We start from the raw sequence: 14886 nt of genomic DNA on the forward strand, positions 1-14886 counted from the left end.
TCCCCTTCTGCGCTTGTTGCATCCGGAGGCGCCAGCCCTCTGCGCTTGGGGCACGCGGCTGAGTAGAGCCAGAGCTCATCGGCCAAGGTGGGAGGCACGCTGGAGGGGCGGGAGCCGAGGCCAAAGGGGGCGGACTCGGGGTGGTGTCTCGTGCTCCATAAAGGGGCCGTGGGGGCTACGCTCTGCTCTGAACGCAATGACCGCTGGCGGGGAACACAGGACGATGTCTGTTCCATGCCAGCAAAGCCCGGCGGTGCTGGCAGGCAGCGTCACTTTGACTGTCCTGGGGGCCTGGAACCTGTACCTAGCAAAGCCTTCGAGCTACGGGAAGCACCTGGAGAGCCTGGCTACCAGTCTGCCAGCCCGCGCTGCCTGGTTTCTTCAGGAGCTGCCCTCCTTCGCGGTGTCCGCGGGCATCCTGGCCCAACAGCCCCTCTCTCTCTTCGGACCTCCTAGCACTGTGCTCCTGGGTCTCTTCTGCGCACATTACTTTCACAGGTAGCGTTTCCTTGCGGGAGCCCAGGACCGTCCAGGAGCTCTGGCGAAGCACGCGGGCGGTGCACACCGAGGAGAGAGCAGAGGCATCGCGGAGAGCTGCACGGGTGTCTAGGGGCGGGCTGGATGCGGCAGAATGGAAGGGGTCCTGGGACAGAGGCCGCCTTCCCCAAGCCTCCGGCACCAGGGACCATGTCCCTCCTCTGGCTGCCACAGGGAGGAGGTTAGCTGCTGGTAGGAGCTCCCACATCACCCCTTTCAGCTCCACGTAGCTGTTGCCAAGTGTGGGCAGATAGTTTGACTTAAGAATCTCAATGTTGGCACTCCCTGTAGCCAACGGGGCAGAAGTCTGATCCACTTAGTCTTGGCGGGCCTGAGAAGAGAGACGGGGACTAAAGAGATGGGAAAGTGAATCGGGGACACACTCACCACTAACTTAGCAACCAGTACTTGGAACTTAAATTGGGAATCAGCGTGGAGCTCCAATGTGCTTCTAAATGGGAAATTCCAAGCTCAGAATTTAGCTGTCTCACCTGGGGAAAGGAAAGGCAGGAAGGGAAGCGAAGGGCATTGGGATCTGCAAAATCACTGTGGGGGACTCTTAGAGGAGGGGGAGGAAAACAGCTTGTTCCTTGCCTGCAGTGCCTCACCATTTAGTGTCTCCTTGTCTCGTGTAATCCCACTGTAACTCTGTGGCAAATTAAGCACTGCGTCCACCTTACAGGCAGGGAGTGGGTCTGATTCAGGTTATGTAGCTGTAAGCTGCTGATACAGCCAGTGGCTGGCGAGGTTCCAGTCTGAACTTGCATGTCTCCTGGTTCAGGGTGGATAGATACTCCAAGTCTGGGCAGGACAGAGGGGAGACAGAGCCCCTGGCAGAATAAAGTCGCCAAACTGGACTAAGCCCTCAGACAGAAACACTACTTTACTTTCAATAGACTGACCCCCGGGTCCCAAGAGCAAAGCAATTTAGATTAGAGCTTACGTTGAAGAATGCCTCTCACACACAAGCGACAAGAGATGCCCGATTTCAAGGAATGGGAACTCAGATATGAATTTCAACCTTTTCTCTCCTAATTTTATTTCTGTCTCCTGGATCTTTTAATTGAGTAGGATTTAAAATCCATGGAATTTTAACCAACCTCTCTTTAAAAAAGATACGTGTTGGCAAGCATGATGAACCAAAATTTTTGTTCGTTCGATATAGTTTCAAAGAAAAGCGGATGTTGGATATCAGAGGTGAGAAAGCAGCTTTTGATTAATGTTGCTGATTTAGGAGAAGAATGTGTATTTTTTTTTTCTTTGACCAGAGTTTTGACTAGAAACTGTGACTGTACTGAGAGTTCTTTTCATATGAGCTACTATCAGCAATCTAAACACTATTATGAGGTCATTTCATCTCAGAGTGATAATGGCTAGTTTTTTTCTGACAATCCTATTAACATGAATTTTTTAGACTTTTTTTTTTTTTTTTTTTTTTTTTACCAAAAAGGCACTTTGCACAATGAATTACAACCAGTAGATTAAAGAGAGAAAGCAGCGGAGTAACTATCCATGAGATGAATTACCTTCATGCTGCTCTTCAGGGGGAATTTGAAGACATTGTAAAACATTTGGGGATCAGCTTTGTGTGAGGGAAAATGGCCAGCGGAAGGCACGTTCAAGTTATTCATTCCCCTGCATCAGATATGGGGTTTGTCTACCTTGTTTGTGTTTGAACTCTTGTTTATTTATTTACTTATGTTGTGGGCTGTTGTTTTGAATGCTTACTGGGAACTCAACTCTGTGCTAATCCCTCAGTGAGTTTCTGCTTACTGCCCCCACACCAAGCCATTATACAGTGGCCAATACTTCCATCTCTGTTGTTAGGTGAGAAACTCAGGCAAGATTGAATAACATGCCTGTGGTTAGAGTTTCACAATGAGTTCAAACCCGACAAGTTAGAATTTGTATTTCAGACTCTTACTTCCAAGGAGGAATGTTCAATGCTTGTTCTTGCTACCTCCTGCTTGCTCTCAAAAAAAGTATGCATAGATTGGAAATTATTTTTAAAGTATAAAAAGTCATGATCAATGAAGTAAAATAGAATATACAAATACAGAAAAAAATTCCCGGTTTTAGCATCTAAGTATATTAGGTGTTACTGTTTGGGTATATTTTCATCAAGTCTTTTATTTTTCTGAGTAGATATTTACGTATTTGTCATATCAGATATATAGTGGTTTATATATAGTGGTTACTCAATTATCTAACATTTTATGGCATTTTCCACATACTCATAGAATCTTTATATCACCTTAACAGCTGCTTATTATTTCATCTCACATAAAATTAATTCATGTAACCATTCAGTTATGGTTGGACATTTACTTTATATTTTTTGTCCAGCTCATATACAGAAGTGGTATGAATTGTTGTATATAAATTCTCTGCAGAAGCAGGAACTGTTTTATTAGTCAGGATTCCCAGATGTGGCCCGAAGCTTCTGCATATTCTTGAGGGCCTTGGTGTGTGTCTGCCTTGAGGTTTTAGGAATCATTTGGCTGCACAATGAAGGGGCACCAAGAAGAAAAGCACGAGGTTGTGTTGGCTTTATTCTGGGATGTTTGTTGTGATCCAGAGCTTGGGAGGGAGGGGCAAGCTGCCAGGAGGGAGGAAGCCTGGCTTGGGTTCTGTCTGCAAGATGTCTCTTGGGATAGAAGTCAAATCTCATCACGTTTTTCTCAGCATAGGGCAGACACACTGGCACGTAAGTCCCATGGGGCAAGGGGTTCTGGTGTCTTATCTTTATGGCTGCATCTCCAGTGTACTAAGTTCTGGTTTGCATCATTGGCTGTCTGATGTCAGAATGAACACTACATACAACACGAGTATGCAATGACTGTGAGAGCTGGTGAGTACTTAGGAACTGGTATTGCTGAGGTTGCATGACTAGATCAACTCAGATAATTCTCCTTTCAGGATCTATTGTACTTGTTTGGGTTGTTCAACCATGTGCAAATGCTGCTGTCTAAGCATGCTGCCCAGTCCCACTGCCAATGTCATTTGAAGTCAGGCTTTTCTCTCCACTTGTTGACCTGGACTACAGCCCTGGAATGATCCTTTGCCCCAGCTCTCTGATTTATTGTTGCCATTGCCACAGAGTTGTGATGTCCAAAGTTGTGTTGTCTTCAAAGTTAGATGTAACCTTAGTCATTGGGTGACAAAGAGAAGAATCTCAGATAATTAAAGGTGCTGACTAGCATGATTTTCCTGAACCCAAAAGCAGCGTGAAATGTACACCTCAGAATCTGAAGTCAGAGGGCTCATTCTTGAGCTGTTGATGCTGAAACACATTCTCAGTGTGCTTAGCCCAACAAGGCCTCAGTCAGCTACCGTCCTGCTTTATTTGGGGGGTTCACTCTCTAGCAGCAGGAATTCTTCCTTGTGCTGTGAGATGCAGGTCAGGCTTCACTTCCTCCAGGAAGCCTGTCTGAATTGCCTTTTCTTTCTTTTTTTTGTTTTAAGATTTATTTTACTTTTCTTGGAAAGTCAGATATATAGAGAGAAGGAGAGACGGAGAGGAAGATCTTCCATCCACTGATTCACTCCCCAAGAAGCCGCAATGGCTGGAGCTACGCTGATTCGAAGTTAGAAGCCAGGAGCCTCTTCTGGGTTTCCCACATGGGTGCAGGGTCCCAAGGCTTTGGGCCATCTTTGACTGCTTTCCCAGGCCGCAAGCAGGGAGCTGGATGGAAGTGGGTCCACTGGGATTAGAACCGGTGCCCATATGGTATCCCAGTGCCTGCAAGGTGAGGACTTTAGCGACTAGGCTAACAGGCTGAACCCAAGCTCCTTCTTTGTAAATCTGATTGTGATGAAGGGCCTTGGGCTTTTGTCACAGCCAGTCTGGGAAGAATTCCCATGCTGGGTCATGGTTTTCTGTTTTAGGAATCAGGCTTTGTTCAATGTGTTCACTTTATAAGAGTCATAGGTGAGTGGTTGAGTCAGGGACAAGTGGTGATTGGGAACTCGAATCTCTTCATGGACCCCTACCAATGCTGCTCTTAGTTCATAAGATGTACAGGTGTCTTAAGGAAGATTTAGCTGAAAGGCAGAGTGACAAAGGGAGGAAGGAGAGAGAGAGGGAATGAGAGAGAGAGAGAGAGTGAATGAGAATCTTCTGTCTTCTGGATTACTCCCTAAATGATGATAATGGCCAGGGCTGGTGCAAGTTGAAGCCAGAAGCCTGGAACTGTGTCAGGGGCTCCTGTGTGAGTGGCGGGGCCCAAGCTCTTGGGTCATTTTCTGCTGCTTTCCCAGGCACAACAGCAGAGAACTAGATGGGCAGCAGAGCATCTAGCACTTGAGCTAGCACTTGGGTGTGAGATACCAGGGTCACAGGCAGTGATGTAACCCATTCTGCCACAATGCCAGACCCCAGGTGGCCTATATTCAGAAATAATCAAAGCTCCTAAGGAATTGCTCATGGTTGAGAATCAGAGCGCTACTCAGTGCCCGCATGGCAACACTGGACAACTCTCTCCTGTCACTAAGAAAAGCTGAGACTCAGTAAGCACCATTGTTGTCATGACTGAGTCATGTGTCTAGCACATTCATGAGGCATAATTTGGATCAATTAAGACTGAAGGATGTTTTAAAATGAGGATCAGCCATTTTCTGTAAAATGCCAAGAATTAGCTATTTTAGACTGTAATAGTTCACCTTTGCTGTTAGAGCAGAAAAGCAGCCATTGACATCTTTTAAACATATGAGTATGGTGGTATTCCAATAAAACTTTATTTGTAAATACAGCCAGTACATAATGTTTGGCCTTTGGGTTAATCCCCCCCCCCTCTCTCTCTCTCTCTCTCTCTCTTTTATTTTTTTTGAACACCGATTCCCCATCCTTAAGAAAACTGTAAATATTATTGTTTTACACTCAGTGTCATGGTAATTCCATAATAAAATTTAGCCAAATTTTATAGCAAAGCAATGGACATATTTTAGAAAATCTACTCTTTTGAAAGTGAAAACTTGGAGACAAATATTTTTTTTTGAAAATTCTTGGGTTCCAAGTCCTTTATTTGAATCCTAATGGGAAGCAATAAGAGACTTTCAGTATTCATCCTAAATGGAATGACATCATAAGCACGTCTGAAAAATATAGGGCTGTGTTTGCCAAATATGTAAATAAGGTTTGGCATTCTTGTTCATTTCACTTTACCACATTGAAGAAAAGACCAGCTTGCTCATTTTAAACCTAACTTAATATTGCTTAAGAACACAAACAAAATAGGGAAAAGGGGATCCAGACTGGCAAAGGGATTTGTACCAAGTTACATGGCAAGAAAGGGGCAGAATGGGGTTTGAACTTGGGACTCCTGATCTTTATCAAAGCTCTGCCTACTCAGAACTCTGCTGGATCTGACGTGAGCTGTGAAGAGGCACTGCACCTGGTGCTTGTCTTCTACAGCAAGAGCTGCATCACTGGGAGCCTCCCAGTCTTTCAGGTGTGACCCAGTATGCTACCCTGAGCACAGCAGATGGGTGGGAGAAATCATCACAGGGGACCAGGATTCTGCCTGTGGGGGTGCCGGGGGTCCGGGACTGGTCTGTGTTTGAGTGTTCATGGGACGGATGGGTGGGTTGAGTTTTTTTTTCAAGGGATCCTAAAGGTCAACCTTCTTCAGTATCCCATTTAGAATGAACTGAGTGATAGACTGGGCAATTCAACAATGAGAGAAAGGTGATTACCATCCTTGCTCCTGCTAAGGTGGTTTGTGAGTGTGATGTTGGATCACATGTCCTCCCAACATTGCACTTCAGAATTAATCAGCAACACCTGCAGGGCTCTTGCAGTGGTAGCAGTTCTGAAAAGACGACTGAGCTGGATACAGGCTGATGAACGCTCACTCTGTGAGAGGGCCTGTGCTCAAATGGACCCATTCTTTTGGAGGACTGGAGGACTGGGTGAAGGAGAGTGGAAAGACCCACAGGGATGTTCCTGATAAAAGGCCCTTTGCAAGTGGAAGTGGGGAGCATCCATATGCATTGTTCCTACACAGTGTACAAGTGGCATCTTCCCACTGGTTTTTGTCAGGGGCTGGTGACTTGCTTTTGTAACCAAGGTGCTTTCCACTCCCCAGTGTTCTGCCTTGCATGTATGGCAAAGGGGATATGAAAGTTTTGAATTCAGTTGCTTCCAAATGTTTCTGTGCCCAACTCTGGAGTTTGTGGTAAGACTCAGCTTTAAATTTTGAAAACCTCTGAACTGAGGCCAGCAGTCCAATTTGCCTTCCATCTGGTTATGAGAGAGGGAGAAAGGGAAAGGGAAGTCAATATTTATTGGGCTCTGGGTGTTCCAGGCATTAAGTTCTGTGCTTCACATTGCTTATCTCAGTTTGCCCTTGAGATCATTGTTACTTGGTGTTGCAGCATGGCACTTGGGTGGGTGGGGGAAGTACAGTGAGTTTGGGAAGGCAGGTTTTGGAGTTGGTCCCCGTACGACAGGCCATTCCCTGACTTGTGGATGGAAAGTGATGTAGTGTCAGGTAAAGGGGCTCATCTGGTGATCCATGACTTAGAATTATGCTGTAGTCCAAAAATAGAGTTTGAGCCAACTTTCTACTTTTTAATTCCAAACATTTTCCATATGTATATTGTGCTATCCCAGCCTAAACGCAGGGTCTGGGTCATTTTCAAAATTGTTCCCTTCTGCTTGTTCTGTGCTGTCAAAACCAACCTAGGCATTATTGTGAACAGAATAGGGTAAATGTTTTATGATATTTTTTTTCAGTTTGACTGTGAGGCATTTCAACTTTTTTTAAGTGTGTGTGTATGATTTCTACTTCTCTGTCTTCTTCAAGTAGTAGAGTGTGGTCTTAATTCTATCCTGGAAAACATATCCACTCTGTTCTTCAGTCTGTCAGCCAGTGTTCTTTACCTGTTCAAAGTTAAGTGTCTAATAAAGAAATCCAAATGCACAGTGTATTTTTTTTTTACTGAATTTTGAAAGGTTTTATACTAGATACTACTGTTTTAATACCCATGTTTCTTTTAAGAATTTTTTTTTTTAGAATTTTAAAGCAAGAGTTATAGGGAGAGCAAGAGAGGGATTGTGTGTGAGAGAGATAGAGAGAGAAAGGAGAGAGAGAGAAGGAGGAAGAGGGGAGAGAGAGGGAGAGAGAATGAATGAATGAATTTCCCATCTGATGGTTTACTGCTCAAATAGCTGTAGTGGCCCAGACTGTCAGAATGAAGTCAGGAGGCCAGAGTTTCTTTCTTGTCTTCCATATGGGAACAAGGGCCCAAGGATTTGGCCAATTTTTTGCTGTTTTCCCAGGCCCATCAGGAGGGAGCTGGATCTGAAGTGGAGCAATTAGTGCCTCTATGGAATTCTGATGTTGCAGGTGGTAGCTTGCCTCACTTTGCCAAAGCACTGGCCCTACTGCCCAAATTCTTAGCAATTACTTGCTCCCAGTTTGTGTCCTGTTTTTTTTCAATCCTCTTAATTGAAAACTGCAATTTTAAATTAATAAACTCATTTCCTTGGTTTAACTCTCCATTAAGTAACAATAACACCACATGACAAGCAGACAATAATAACAAAAAAAAAAAAAAAAAAAAAGGAGAAGGAGAAAGAAAAGAATCAAACAAACAAATAAAAAGCAAAAACTGGTTTCTCAGAAGTGCAAATAAGGGCTCTATGCAACAGCCAGATCCCAGAATGTCACTGAAATTTTAAATTTTAATGAATCTAATTTTCCTGTTTGTTTCTTATGATTTTGAACAGCCACTTATTCTAGTAAAATTTGTTAGAAACACAATTTTTCTCCAATGCATTGCCTTTGCACTTTTTAAAATTGGGAAACTGAGCTGGGCATTTAAGATGCTGATTACAGAGGCAGAGTAGCACACTGGAGGGGAATGCAGATCTGGTTCCTAATTCAGTGCCTTGTGGACTCCAGTTGGCAACAATAATTACTCAAGCGATTCAGTTCCTTCCATCCACATACAGACCTGGGTTAAGTTCTTGGCTTCCAGTTTCATCCCCAGCAACCCTGGCCTATCCCTGGCTGTTCCAGGCTTTTGAAGAAAGAGTCTATGGATGGGGGATCTCTTCCTCATTCTCTCTGCTAACCCTGTACCTCTTTGAGATTTCTCTTTAGGGCTGGACTTAGTGATTGGAAGTGTATTCTTTGGCATGCAGATGGAGGAGGGAAGAGATTTGTTCTGTTGATGCAGCAATGTTTGAAGTGCAGCAATGTTTGAAGTACTCTCTCATTGTTTTGCTGCAGATTAGGGAAAAGACACAGTGGTGCTTTGACTAAAGTTCTCTCAAAGTTCTACTGTAAACTGGCCTCACTAGTAACTCTTCTTAAGATTCCGAGCTAAATAGATGATGATCCCCTGAACTTCACCAACTCAACTTGGCACTTGACCTAGCACCACATTTCTTCTTATGCATAGTTTTACCTTGCTCTGGTTCTTTCTCTTTTGGATGTAAATTCCAATCCACTCCCACTGATGGCCCAGCCCTTATATAGGTCATTTGGAGAAATGCCTGTAAATTTCTGTAGGGATGTTATTTGTAGTATGGCTTAGTGGCCTTTCCTATGAAAGTCTAAGGAATAAACTTCTTTCTGGTCTCAAATTAGAAGCCATGAAGTCCCCACTAAACAACTGGATTGTGTTTGTGTATGTTGGTTTTTTTACTCTGGACACTTACAGTCGGTTACTAGAAAGTTACATGTCCATGGATTTATAAAAGTTAATTTTTTGTCCTATTCTAGCAAGTATATATAACTGGTTGACATTCAATTTGGGTGCTAACCTTAGTTAGAATCTATGTTGCTTTTTATACCTTTCATTTTCATTTGCCTGTTTTTTTCTGTAAATGTCACATCATCATGAAAACTTTATATATCTGTGTTTATGGCTGTAAGTCTTTTTATACTTATTTGGGAAAGCTAATTGGGAATAATTAAAATGGAATACATATTAAAATCTTTTCCTCTATTCAAATCTATGTTGAAATTTTCAGAGAATAAAGGGGATTTGAAAATAAAAAGGAAGTCTGGCACAACAGTAAGGAATACTTTTCAAAAAATTATATTAACCGTCATTAGGAAGAAGGGATACGAATAAAAAAATGGACTCCCATTGAAACTGTTAAATATATCTTGACAATGGGATGCTGGACTTTCACAATTGTCTGTACTTACAGTGGCAGTGTACATTTAAATAGCAGAGTGATGAACTTGTGACTGTTGTGAAAGGACTATATTCTTGTAATAGTATAGGGAAAACCAGCACTGGTGGGAGAGAAAATGGGGAGGTGAGGGAAATCTCTGAGTCTATGGAACGGTAGCCTAAAAAATAAGAAAGAGGGGAGAGTGAAGGGTTCAAATTGGCATTTCCAGGGAGATTTTTCCTTTACTGGAAAGACACTGTAGGATTTTCTGCAGATGACTTTGTCCTGGTTGAATTCTGGAAAATATGCAAGGAACTGTTCCATTCTGAGCTTTGGTTGCAGCAGATCAGGTTAGAATGCTGATGTCTGGAGCCTGGAGATCAGGCAGTTGTGGAGGCCTGAACATTAGGCAATAGATGCTGATGAAAACCAGCAGGCAGAGCCATGGGTATCCAGCGGAAGACCGGCCTGTATGTTGCTGTCTATCCACGTGGATGCATTCAGAGGTAAAAATAGAGCTATGTACTGGGTTGACTAGTGGACCTCTCAAAGGCCCTTTACAGATGTAATTAGTTTAGATGAGGCCATACTGGGCTATGATTGTTATGTAGCAGATGCCACTTGTGGTAAGTCCTGACTATGATGGCCATTTGGGAAGGTGGACAGTCACTTTCTCTGTCTCTCTGCTCTGTCACTCTGCCTTTCCAGTAAATAGAAAAGATATATTTAAGTAAGAGATCTGAGGGGCTAGAGCCCCTCTGTTGTAGTATGTTAAACTTCTGCTTATGGTGCCAGTGTGCCAAATGTGCATTAGTTTGTGTCCCAGCTGCTCTATTTCCCATCTAGCTCCCTGCTTATGACCTAGGAAAGCAGTGGAGGATGGCCCAGACCCTTGGGCCTCTGTACCCTCTTGATTCCTGGCTTCGGATTGGCTCAGCTCTGGTAGTTGCTGCCATTTGGGGAGTGAGCCAGATGATGGAAGATTTCTCTCTCTCCCTCTGCTGTCTGTGACTTTGACTTTCCAAAAAATTAAAAAAAAATCTCAAGACTATAAATATGTGGAATAGCACATTAAATCGCCACTTGTGACTCTGTTAACCCCATATATGGATGCTGGTTCATGTCTGGGCTGGTCCACTTGTAATCCATTTCCCTGCTAATGAGTTTGGGAAAAGCAGAGGGAGATGGTCCAAGTGTTTGGACACCTGTCACTCACGTGTGAGTCCCAGATGAAGACCCTGGCTCCTAGCTTCAGCCTGATCCAGTTCTTGTGGCCTTTAATGGGGAGTGAACTGGTGGATGGAAGACCTCACTTTAACTTTGGATTTCAAAATAAATACATAAAAAAAGAGACGGAGGCATACTGGATTAGGGTGGGTCATAAATCCATTATTGGCATTTTTTGAAGAGGAGAGACAGTGTAAAGGTGGCCATGTGAGGACAGAGGTAGAAAGGTGAGTAATGCCACTGCAAGCCGAGAAATGCCTGGTGTTTCTGGCATCACCGGAAGTTCAAGTCAAGCAACTTAGAGGGAGCACAGTGCCACAACCCCTTGACTTTGGATTTCTTGCTTCCAGAACTGTGAGATAAATATTTTCTAGAATTGTTTTAGAAGTTGGTTTAGCCACTGTTTCATAAAGCAGCAGTAGGAAGCAAATATAAGAAGGAGGAATCAAGGGGTAGGATCAGGTGTGGTTTGGGTGAGGGCAATTCAAGGGTTAACAAGACGGATTCTTGTAGCCGAGGGCTCATTGTGCTTCCCTATGCCTAGGGTCTGGCTAAGGAGGGAGGCCCATGTTCTTTTCCAGTCTGGAAGCACTTCTCATATGTTTTGTGCACATTGACCTTCCAAATAATAAGATTCCAACTGGAGAAAGTGATCCATAGCTGAAAAGTTTTGAAATCCACTGCTATGTGCAGATGTGTAGTTTGCTTAGGGTCTTGCTTCTCAAATTCTTTATATTGCTAGCCTGGCAAAACTGACCTGTGTCAGGCCTGGAGTGGGCTATGGGAGTTCTCTCACGGCTGTGAATTGCTGTACAGAATAGCCAGAAATTGGTTCTGTTTTAAAAGCAATAACAGCTATTGTGTTCTAGGGAAGTCCCCAAAATAAGATGTCCCCTCTACCACCGCTGTCCCCTTCTGGATTATTATTTTTATTATTTAAGGTTATTTTTACTTGAAAAGTGAATTTACAGAGAGAAGGAGAGACGGACAAAGATTTTCCACTCACTGGTTCACTCTACAAATGACAGGAAACAACCGGAGCTGAGTTGATCTGAAGCCAGGAGCTTGGGAACCTTTTCTAGGTCTTTCTTGTGGGTGCAGGGGCCCACGGCTTTCGGCTATCCTCTGCTGCTTTCCAAGCCTACAAGCAGGGAGCAGGATTACAAGTGGAGCAGCCAGTATATGAACCAGTGCCCATATGGGATGTTAGTGCTTGCAAATAGAGGACTAACTTGTTGAGCCACTGTGCTAGCCCATTTTGAAAGGTAAGGTTTTAAAATCTCCAGTTATTGGCTAGAATGGGTTCTGGAAATGCTTCCCTGATTCCTCTGCACTTTTTTATTCCCTGTCCCAGTTCCCTCAGCACTCAAAGAGAAGTTTGATTCCTCGGTAGGCTCTACATTGCAGTTTCCTCATGAGCAGCCTTTCATAGAAATGGGTCAGCTCCATTACAGGGAAAGAAAGGGAATTAGTTGATTGGAGCCTTTTACTGGATCTGGCACTCCAGTCACTGTGGGCATAGCCTATAGAGGCTGAAACATCTGAGCAATGCAAACAAAGAAAAAAAACTTACCACTGGAAGTCGTTATGTGGTCATCTTTAAAACAACCTGGAAGGATCCTTAAAGCCACTGTTGCTTAAGACTCTGTGTCCAGCATCCTGACCGATGCGTCACCAGGGTGCTTCTTCTCTTCAGTGGTTCTAAAACTACTTGGGTGCTTTGGATGTTCAGCCAGGGCTGTGATCCTTTGATGGGGATAAATGTCTACTAGATGACAGTTTTTTTCCCCCACTCTGAAGCTGCAGTTCAGCCAAGTGCTGGTCAGTTAACTGTGCCATTTCTGCAACCTGGACTAGAATCCCAAGTTGCTATTTTACAGCTGTGTGACCTGGGCTCAGTTAGGTTGACGTGCCTGTTCCCTTCTTCATAGAACAACAGCAATAATGATAATAATACTATCTATTTCCAGAGTTGCAACAAATAGTGAAGGAGTTCTTGTGTGCAAAGTCCTTAGCATGTCACCTAGATATGGAAATATGAGTTGCCCGTGTCCCTGTGCTGGCATTTCCTGATTAGATGTTTGCTCTAATATTTCTCTAGTAAGGTGTGCTATTTCCTTTTGGTCATATAGGCTCAGGCTGAGTGGTTTAAAGGGACCGACAGTTTTTTTTGTCTCTCTCACCATAGCAGAGGCCAGAAATTTGAAGCTGAGGCACCAGCAAGCCTACAGTGTCTCTGAGAACTTGGAAGGAAAATCTATCCTTGCTTCTTCCAGCTTTTGGTGGCTGTTCCCTTACTTTGTCTTCTGTCTTCACATAGCCTGTTTCTCTGTGAGTCTTTCTACTCATCTCATGTGTATCCTGTTTGATGATAGATACAATTATAATTAGGACCAACATGAATTCTTCTGGATATGTTTATTGTTTCAAGAGCGCACCCCATTTTTTTTAAAGATTTCTTATTTTTTGTTGTTGTTGTTGGAAAGTCAGATATACAGAGAGGAGAAGAGACAGAAAGGAAGATCTTTCATCTGATAACTCACTCCCTGAGTGACCACACTGCCAGTTGTGAGCTGATCTGAAGCCAGGAACCTGAAGCCTCTTCCTCCGACGTGGGTGCTGGGTCCCAAAGCCTTGGGCCACCTCTGCTGCTTTCCCAGGCCATAAGCAGGAAGCTGGATGGGAAGCAGGGTCACCTGCTAGAATTGGTACTCATATAGAGTCCTGGTGTGTGCAAGGTGAGGACTTAAGCCGCTGGGCCTTCAAGATGCATTTTCAATCACATACTTTACCATTTAAGAAAATATTCAGTATTTTCTGTAGTGTGATACCCACAAGTTCTGGGGATTAGGAAGTAGATACAACCTTTTGGGGGGCAGGCGTCATTCAGTTCACCATACAAGAAAATATAAAAATGGTAAGGTTGGAGAATAGGCATTGAGCATATCAGTTACAATGGCCATCTCCCACACTGCGGTGCCTTGGTTAAATTTCCGGTTCTGAGTCCCAACTCCAGTTTCCCAACAATGCAGATCCAGAGCAGCAGGGATGATGGCTCAAACAACTGGCTTGCCGCTCTCAAGGAAGGCATTGATTGCATTCCCAGTCTCTCTCTCTCTCTCCATCAGAGACCTTGCTGTTTGGGATTTGAATCACCTGACTCATTCTGTGTTTAGTTACCTTAGTGCTTGGCCTGTACATCCCATTCTCTAATAAGTAAAAAACTGACATTACGTAACAGATACCATCTGGCAAAACTAACAAATGAGTATTTATCGCTTTGCGCCCTGAGAAGTGAGCCAAGGACACAGAGGACTTGTCCCACTGCCCTCTGGCATGCAGAGAAGTTCCAACAAGGAAAAGCCACTCTGGGGGGTTCTTCTGCATAGAAAATAATATAGGGGAAACTATTTTATGCTTATATGCAATTAAACTAAAACCCTATCATTTCTCACTTAATACTCAGAAGAATCTGATGGTGATTTCCGAAGAGTGTGTACAGTGTTGCCAGGACTCAATTCCAAGTGACAGGAAAACTTATATGAATAGGCTTAAGGAAAGCCTTAATTTATGAACTATAGCTGGAAAATTCCAGCTTCAGGTTCAGATTGTTGCAGTTGTTTCAAAGATACCACCAGGACCTGGTTTATCTCCCCAGGTCATTGTTCTGCCTGTATTGGCTCTACTTTAAAGATTGTCTTTCAGTGACGGCAAGAAGATACGTATAGTCTCTAAGATTTTGCATCCCTTCAGACTCAAGGCATATGGAAATAAGCATTTCTGGAAGAAACTACGGGCAAAACTTTGTTGGGTTCATTGAGTCACATGTCATGCCTAAAACGACCAATGTGACAGGAACGCCTCCTGTTCAGATTGGCAGAGAAGCATGGAGAGAACGATATATGCTTCCCCTAGCCCTTAGGTTATGGCGGGGAAGGAGGCAGGTCAGGCTGAAGGCCAGCAAAGGTCTCATAAACAGGGAGGACGAA

General features: G+C 43.7%; 1 protein-coding gene across 1 annotated transcript in view; it reads left to right on the forward strand.

The window, feature by feature from the left end:
- The first annotated feature begins 211 nt into the window (after positions 1-211).
- Positions 212-14886, forward strand: part of SRD5A2 (steroid 5 alpha-reductase 2) — a 49571-nt gene continuing 34896 nt past the window's right edge. Inside the window, exon 1 of the mRNA XM_004582715.3 lies at positions 212-498. Coding sequence (XP_004582772.3) covers positions 224-498 — 275 coding nt within the window. The 5' untranslated portion in view covers positions 212-223. The remainder of the gene's footprint in view (positions 499-14886) is intronic.

The sequence above is a fragment of the Ochotona princeps genome, chromosome 8, assembly GCF_030435755.1.
Source record: "Ochotona princeps isolate mOchPri1 chromosome 8, mOchPri1.hap1, whole genome shotgun sequence".
Taxonomy (NCBI): domain Eukaryota; kingdom Metazoa; phylum Chordata; class Mammalia; order Lagomorpha; family Ochotonidae; genus Ochotona; species Ochotona princeps.